This window comes from Crassostrea angulata, chromosome 7 (assembly GCF_025612915.1).
Source record: "Crassostrea angulata isolate pt1a10 chromosome 7, ASM2561291v2, whole genome shotgun sequence".
NCBI classification, from domain to species: Eukaryota; Metazoa; Mollusca; class Bivalvia; order Ostreida; family Ostreidae; genus Magallana; species Magallana angulata.
The window spans coordinates 31,154,499-31,163,465 of NC_069117.1; the positions used below are offsets into that span (position 1 = coordinate 31,154,499).

At 32.3% G+C, this 8,967-nt stretch overlaps 1 protein-coding gene across 1 annotated transcript; it reads left to right on the top strand.

Moving 5' to 3' along the window:
- The first annotated feature begins 3,456 nt into the window (after positions 1–3,456).
- Positions 3,457–8,479, top strand: LOC128192745 (maternal B9.10 protein-like). Its single transcript, XM_052865693.1, has 4 exons — positions 3,457–3,885; positions 4,381–4,507; positions 5,056–5,238; positions 5,577–8,479. The coding sequence occupies exons 1-4, from the start codon at positions 3,575–3,577 to the stop codon at positions 6,060–6,062; spliced, it is 1,107 nt and encodes a 368-aa protein (XP_052721653.1). The 5' UTR covers positions 3,457–3,574; the 3' UTR covers positions 6,063–8,479.
- The last annotated feature ends 488 nt before the right edge of the window (positions 8,480–8,967 follow it).

Consider the following 8,967-nt stretch of genomic DNA (forward strand, 5'->3'; position numbering starts at 1 on the left):
TTAGTTTAAAAAAAAAGATGTTAATATAAACAATAAAATGCTTTCCTTGGTGATTCATGCGGGTTATGAAGGTAGCTATCATTGCAGGAAAAAAAAAACACGCTAACACGGGTTATGTATTTTTTTCTGCAATGTCGCTACCTTCATATCCCAAATGAATCATGCACTAAAGAAAGCATTTTATTGTTTGAATAATAATGAACAAAATTGTACCATTTTGTACAATTACGTTGAACAATTTTCCGATGGGGGCCCCCAGACCCCCCCCCCCCCCCCACACACATAAACACACTCACACACCCGGATAAACTTCGGGTGATAATCATACTATAAAATAAAACTTTCCCCGAGAGTCCCCAAAACCTCCTCCACCGACCTCTGGGTCTAGCCACTGTATTTTCTGTGTTTTGTACGATTGTGGTGTCATTCAGAAAAGTGTGTTTTGTTAAACAGTACAGACGGATTTAGAAGATCATATGAACTTTAATTATTTTGTATAAAAATGTCTATGATTAATCATTGTGATTGGAAATCCTAAAGGTAATTTTGAGAGAGGTAAAATAAATGAATGTTTAAAAAAATCATACACATCTATGAGAAATTCAGGTCAGTTGTTAAAAAGATCATCCGAACAAAGCAATTCTATTAGAATTTTTGTGAAATGTGTGTAGAGAAACGTGATCATAAAACTCAGTTATAACATATTTACGTACAAGCTAGCAACAGAAAAAAACCATTTATGTAGCTAGTATCCTACACAGAGAACATAAGACATAGCACAAAACTATAGTTAACAGTAGATTTGATCTTAAAACTATAGATTAGACTCATGATAAGATAGTGTCACAAAAAAGCGCCAATGTACGATGTATTATCAAATTGTGATTCTAAAATGTAAAGCGGCTTTTATGAAATTTTTGCATGGTTATTCGGCGCCTCAATGTCCATAAATTACAGTTTGTATATATAATCAAGTAATCTACAGTTAACATTGCTTAATCCTTAGTATGTTGGGTAGGTCTGCCCCTCCCCCTCCAATTTGAAAAACGATGTGATATTAAATTAATTTTATCTCTGACTCATTAGATGTAATAATGGGGGGGGGGGGGGCAACTTTATATATCCTTGGCGACGGTGAGGATGGAATAAATTAAACTTGCATGTAAAATTTTCAATTCAATTCAATTTATTTTCACTCAAACCGTCAACATGACGGTACATGAGGTACACATATATATATATAAATATTTACAAATGTATGTATAAAGTCAGAGGTACATGTACAGTACAAATTAGAGAGAAAAAAAAATATGAGAAAAAAGTACAAATGTTCAAGGAGGACAGACTGATTCAAAAATTTCATTTATAAATAAACATAGTTTTTTGAGTTTTTTAAGTTTTAAAGTAGACAATAATTCACAAAATTTAAAAGTGTTTGGTCTTACACAAAATCTAGGTTCCAAGTATTTTTGTCTAATACATGAAAGAGCATTACATTAATACATTAATAGCTATAGCTGTTGAAACAGGTCGTTTCCCTTTATGTATCAATGTATATACCAGAATGATTTCCTACTGGTCAAAGTTATTTACAAACTCCGAAAACAAAATTGTATCTGTTTTATATAAGTTTTTGGTCTTGCAATATCAAAGGGGAAATATGTCAAACTCTTGGATTGTAGGTGTTAAAAATATTTTAGATATGTGTGGTTTTTCAAATATTTGGTATGAACAAAATATTGTAAATGTAAAGTGGATTTCTACAATTGTAAAACAAAGGTTACAAGACCAATATATCCAAAAATGGTCTAGTGACATTAATGACTCGTCAAAAGGGCAAATTTACAAGATTTTTAAGAAAAATTTTAATTATGAAAATTACATTAATATATTGCTCAGAAAGGTTTTTATGAAATTTAGAACTTCAAATCACCATATCCCAGTGGAGACTGGGAGATGGTACAATACACCTTTAAACCAAAGAGTGTGTAAACTGTGTAGTTCTGGTCAAATTGCTGACGAATTTCATTATATTCTGGAATGTAAAGAACTATTGACATTTAGACGTAAATATCTTGATGAAAAATACTGGTCAGCGCCAAATACTATTAAGTTTTGTGAACTTATTTCTTGTTCAAATGCTACAAACCTGAAAAAATTATGTTATTTTATTATCAAAATATACAGTTTGATATAATAGTCTGTCCTCCATTATTATACTTTTTCCTATCTTCATTGTATATATTGTATATTTATGCTTATTTACTATTTATTTACTACTTATCTATTCATTTATACAATGTACCTCTGACTTTTGAACTGTATATAATGATTGACCTCATGTACCATTCCATGGTGTGAGCGAAATAAACTGAATTGAATTGAATTGAAATAAAAATTCTAAAATGTATATAAACTAAAAAAAAAAAAAAATCAAATCTTAATGCTTATGATTTGATGTAAACATGTTTTTTTTAAGTATAGAAGACCGATTTAAAAACTGCTTCGTAGACACGTATGATTAAATTACATCAGGTGACCAAAAAGTCTGTGCTTGGTGTTACTACAATAAAATTAAATATATTTTAGAGCCAATCTAATTAAAATTAGATGTTTGATCCGCTCGCTTACTCGCTACACAAACGTAGCGAGTAAGCGAGCGGATCAAACATCTAATTTTAATTAGATTGTTTTAGAGCCAGAGATATTTTCCCCTCATTTCATGACATAATTACATAAAACACATTAAAGTTATGACGTATACACTTAGAACTGATACGAAAGGGTTAGTGGTTTACAAGCAGTATGGCAAATATTTTCTCTCTAGAGCAAAAGTTCTGGCTTGTAGTATGCAAAATATTACTTAATTCATAGTATTTTCATGCACTGAATAAATTTTCACATGCAGTGGTGCAGCTTATTAATATGTAACAAAAGTTTATTATTTAAACACTGAATAAAATTCGAGATGATTAGAGATCCAGTGGCGTTGGAAGCAAATTTAAGGTTTTGATAATTAAAAAAAAAAGTTGATTGATACGTTGTATTGAACACTCTCGATTTTTTTTTTACATTCTAGCCAGTATAGCTGTTGCTAACTGCAGTTCTGACAACAGCTATATAAGATGTTAAATCGACAGTGTAAAGTACATGTATCATATATTTCTCATAATCATCAATTTAATCAACGTAACCTTTATTCTTATTTTTACTGTGCACCTCTTTTCATATTTCATAGTAACTGTAAAGGAATAGTCTCAGATATAAATAAAACATGGTTAAGCATTGAAATGACACCTTTTTCTCTTAATAACTTCATGTATTTCTAAATGTGATCTTTATAAATATTTCCTATTTTATTTATTTATTTTTGTCAGATCGAGATACTGACAAAAGTACGGGAAAAATCCGCATTCAATTTCATTGGCTATTCTTAGACAAATATTTTGACTGAAAACGAGGCCGTGACTCAACTTGACGACACGATTGAACAAGAACGAGAAAAACAAGGGCAATTTCGACAGAAATCTGCCCATGAATTCAGTGAAAGTGGACCACCTGAGAAACAGTAAACATGAGGGAAGAAATTGGTGCAGCAGTTTTGTTTATTACCCGTTTGATACGGCAAAGCGGTAGCGTTTCGAGTGAGAAGGTCGTAGAATTTTCCAATTCTTTGTCCGCCATTTTGAACGAAAAGTTTCAGAATCATTGGTATCAAGACCATCCAACTAAAGGACAAGGATATAGGTGTATCAGAATTAATTCATCAGAACCCATTGATCCCGTACTAGAGAAAGCAGCTCGAAACTCAGGACTTCAGTATCATGACCTCAGACTTCCATCCGAATTGACTCTCTGGGTTGATCCTAAAGATGTTTGCTGCAGGTATATAAATTATAATTCGGCGAAGATTGAGATGCTAAATTTGAACGAATTATTTTGATGATATATGCCTGAAGATTATGGAAGATTTTAATGATGATGATAATGACGAAATTGATAAGTGCCGTCAATTTGTATGTAATTATAGAAGTAAGTTTATATCTTGGTCTTGCTGTACTTTGTGTACTGAATTGTTGAACAACTTCAAAGTCACAGTAGAAGATGCATTTATAGAGAGATCATATTGATCATAAAATATATTATCTATAGCTGAAATTTTGTAACATTTTTCACAGTTGCATCATTTTCAGTATGTCTAATGTTATGGACCTTTTGTACAGTAAACTACTAAAGTCTTCAATTTTTCCAATCAATTTTGTGGGAATTTTAGAAATGTTATGTTCATTTTAAATAAAATTTTATTAAAAAAAATTGAAAAGATTGATAGATCTTTAGAAATCCGACAGGTATAACCACTGTGTAAACATTTTTATTTAGGTTTGGAGAAAGCAGGGGCTCATTTTGTACATTGGTTACTTCCAAAGATGGCAACTTAGAAACAAGGGCTCACACCGTAAACATTGAGGAATTATTAAGACAGGAGATGGAGAGGCATAACCAGCAGGTAAAAAGGATTGCAATTGAAGTTAACTGCTAGGAAGCTGTAGTTTTTGTAAATGATCACCAGAAATAATCAAATAGTTGATAATCATTGTATAAATTTTTTGGAAATCTTCTTTGTTTTATGATAAATAATTATTTTCAAAAAAAAAAAAAAATGGGAAGGGAGGGATTTGCAATGTAAGAATTCAACTTCTTGATTCACACCAAAACAGGGTATTACCTGGTAGCTGCAGTAGCATTGCAATCTCCTAAAACTACATTAATGCAGTGGAGTATTGTTCAAGCTAGTTTATGAATATTTGTACTTTCATTCCAACGAAATCAGTTGTCCCCAACACACACATTTTTACGCTTCCTGCCTGCAAGTTTTTAGCCTGCTGCTAAAGATTGATGCCTTTTATTCTATTGTGATGTTGAAATAAGTATAAATTGAGGAAACTTTCAGCCTGTCAATGACTCAATTGTTGCATTTATAACGAACAACTTGTAGCATAGAATTTATCGCAAACAATGCATAGTATTCATGTAATATGTCTTTTTAAAACTCAGGTGAACATTGTGACAACTCGCAGCAACATCAACAGTTCACACACCAAATTTTCTAAGGGTGTTCACAACAGCAACTACTATGCCAAGTTTCAAAACAACTTCTATAACAACCAGCAGTTCCAGAACACCCACAACCGATTCCGTCCTCAGAACAAGAACAACAACAACAGGAAACAAGCAATGGTAACAATACATGTATCTATTAGAAACACATGTAAAATAACTTGATCATGTATCATATTAGATTCATTTTCAATAAGTGAATGCATGTTGACGATTCAAAGATGTGAAGCAGAATAGATAAAGCATTTGTTACAAAAAAACCCACCCAAAACATTGATATTTACCATTGCAATGGTGTGCACAATATAGAATATGACCATCAATGCTTTTAAGAAATCATTGTAAAAATCCTACCATTCAATTTTGATAATTATCGCTGTTTATTCAGAAATCATTTAAAATCTATGATACTGATCAAGGAGAAGAGAAAATAGAAAATGCTGTTGTGTTTTTGACAGTGTGAAGAGCAGGTGAATGGAATCAGGGTGTCTCCTGATCATGTTAATGAGGTCAGGCAGCAGTTTATGGACCAAGTCAACAGCATTGTAAAGGATGGAGAGAAAGAAGGCCAGTCTAAACCCAAGTCCTTGGACACTGCCATTTCATCATCATCAACATCATTCAAAGACACAAAATCTACTGCTGCAAAAACCTCGTCTGTCTCCCACAGTACCAAACCAGCTGATGCTTCAAAAACCATGAATGACAAATCAAAGCAAGGCAGTGATGCCACAAAGGCTGATGGTGCCAAATCCGGCAGCGACTTCAACTCCAAACCCAGCTCCAGTACTGACAACAACAAAGCGAGCAAACCATCTCAGGCTAAGGGCAGGTACCAGCCAGACCAAAATACCTCAGCAAAGCCAGGTAGTTATAATGGGGGCAAGGGTACTCAGTGGTTAAACCGCACCCACTCCAAATTCAATTCTCAGAAGGTGTATTAGAGTGGATGTATTGTGCTTTGATGATGAGGAAGATGATTATTGTGATGAGCACGAGGTTCTGAATTGTATAATGGTAGAGATGATGCAGTGAATGTCAGCATGTTTAATCCAGATTTGTAACTATGATTTTTTTTAATGAACAAGAGATGTGATAAGTATTCTAGTCTAGTGCTTTATTTTATTCAAACTGCTGGTACAACATCTTGTGCTATTGTATAATGCCAGTTTTTAAATTATCATTTTTTTCTTGCCAAAGAAACCAATTTTTCCATCAGGTTTATGTGTGTTTGTGAACAAACCGTGGTCATCTCCAAATCAGCTGCCAAGCTCAGTCTAAAATCATGGGTACTTGATCTGTCATATTGTTGAATCTTTAAATGTTTATTGATATTTATCATTAATTATCTTCAGGAGTACTTTATTCAAGTTTGTTGTATTATGAATCTATATTTACATAAAGACAAGAATGCTAGACAAGCCACTGCCATTTACTTACAGAGATCTTCTTGGAGACAATGGCTGCTAGAGTTGAACCCCCCCCCCCCCCCCCATTTATGGTACATTAGATTTAAAGAACAATTGCTTTTTTGTCACTTTTTGTCTTTGGGCAATTTTGTAACGTCATGCTAAAATTGAGAGCATCTCAAGTTTTAGCCAGTATACCCAATTATTATATTGATGGTTGTTTTTTTTTTTTATTTGTTGCATTTGAAGGTGTATAATTAAATGCAAGTTTCATGAGAAAAATGGCAGCAAATATTCCATCTGACATGTATACGTAATCAAAGATGCATTTCGAGTCCATGCAATGTACAGTTGTGGTAGTTAGTGAAACAGGGTATGATAATATACAGAGTTAACATATGCCACACAGTGTTAGTTGTTTGAGCAATCCGTTATATAGTACTTCAGCATTATTAATGATCTTGTTATGCGATAAAATTATGAAATTGGTAGAAATTTCTTTTCTGTCGATTTTTCCATCATTATTTTTGCTATTAGAGGGATCATGTTTATTTCCTTGCATTGAGTTTATTATAATTTAAATATGGACTTCAGGTATTTGCTGAATAATTTTATTTTATATACGTGTAAATGTACAATGGAGATTGTTACAGTGTTGATCCTGAATACAATACAATTCAAAGAAGGAGGAATTAATTTATCTTGATATTAATTAGATACCAGGTGTAGTTAGATTAAATTATGTAAATCTATTTTAATAGTGATTGATATATGTGTAATATGCAATCTGATGGGATCCATTGTCTCTTGCTTTAATTTGCTTGAGCATTCCACTGGAATAGTTTGTATTGTGATTATGGAAACAAAATATGATGATCGTGCATGTTGAAAGAAATGTACAACATTGCCATTTTTCTCTCTTTTTTTCACTTTATACTGTATTCATTGAATTGTGGATTAATTTTTTTCATATTCAAGAAAGAAAGAAAGTGCCTTACTTGTATGAGTATTCTTGAATAGATTTGAAAGCTGCATGTAATGGATGCTTTACATACAAATCCAGGAGGATGGGTAGTGCATTGTGAAATTGACGTTTGTGTAATTAAGATTTGATAGTTCATTTGTTTTTGTGTTCTTCTATTTTAATCCTTTAATTCTTTAACCAATATTTGTAGCAAATCCCATTCCCTATAGTATTTTGTCTTTATTGTAGAAGTGCTTTTCATCATCCATACAAGGTGGATATTTATTAAATTGATTTTGATGAATAGTTTTATGTATGTAATTAATTGATAAAACCTATGCCCTGAAAGATACAGAAATATTCATGTATCCAGAATCATGTCACAACGTAACCTTTTTTTTTTTTATTTCAAAAAAACATTTTGTCAATCGAGTACATCTTATTTTGTTCTGATGGATCTCTTGAATTTTTTTTTTTTGCTAATCATGTGCAATATATGCATGACCTCTTACCAGCAACAACTATTCATCCAGTTCAGACAAAATTTGCATATCTCAGTGTACATCATTTTCATTCCAGTTGATTATCTGTTAATTGGAGAGAAATCCTGCAAAATCTTTCAGAGGCATTATTTACGGTACCTGTGTAGCCCTGTGTAGTCATGTGACCTTCTCTTTCAATGGTTATCTACATGTACGTAGGAAACAAACCAGTCTCTTTTAGTATCGCAGTTCATGCAGAAAATCAAACATTTGCAGTCAGAATTATTAATTTTTTTTTTACGTATATTATTGCATGATAATTAAATCATACTTTTGTCATATGAAATTTGATTTCATTCATTTACAGCTCTTGTGTATTATTAATGAAATATGCACACAAAGCTTCATATCTGAAGATCTAAAATGTTATACTTGTACTATGTGCTACAGTGGTGTTACCGGTTACTTTAAAGAGATCTGGTTAAATAAATTTTTATTAAATGGTACTTTCCATTTGTTCCTTTTTTTTTGTAATGCTTGTATTAAATCAGAATGGAGGCACAATGCTTGTGTGCACAGAGGTGTTTGTGCGACGGTCACAGAGGTCTTTAGATCATTCAGTGACTGCAGTAGATTGGTTCTACAAGTTCTGAATAAATGAGAGTAACCTTGTCAAGGTGGAAAATAACATAATAAAAATTTAAAGCATTAATACCCGGTAATTTTGATAATCCAATTGCAGTTAACATAAATTGTTGCTTATTGCTGATACTTTGACATTATACTGCAAGAGAAAAATCATTGATTTTATCATTTTGGAGTATACAGCAAAGCATCTATCAAGTATCGTAGCAATGCTTTAATATTTAATAATGATTCAACCAGACATTTCAGATTATAAATAATCCATAAAAATTCACAAAATTTGCGAGATCAATTGCAGTATTACATTGTATGTATGTTGACTGAGCACACCATTGATAATGGGAGGCCC

Coding starts and splice junctions, on each gene's coding strand:
- LOC128192745 (XM_052865693.1), top strand. CDS start 3,575: ATGAGGGAAGAAATTGGTGCAGCAGTTTTGTTTATTACCCGTTTGATA. Junction 4,508..5,055: donor TGGAGAGGCATAACCAGCAG/GTAAAAAGGATT, acceptor TTTAAAACTCAG/GTGAACATTGTGACAACTCG. Junction 5,239..5,576: donor ACAACAGGAAACAAGCAATG/GTAACAATACAT, acceptor TGTTTTTGACAG/TGTGAAGAGCAGGTGAATGG.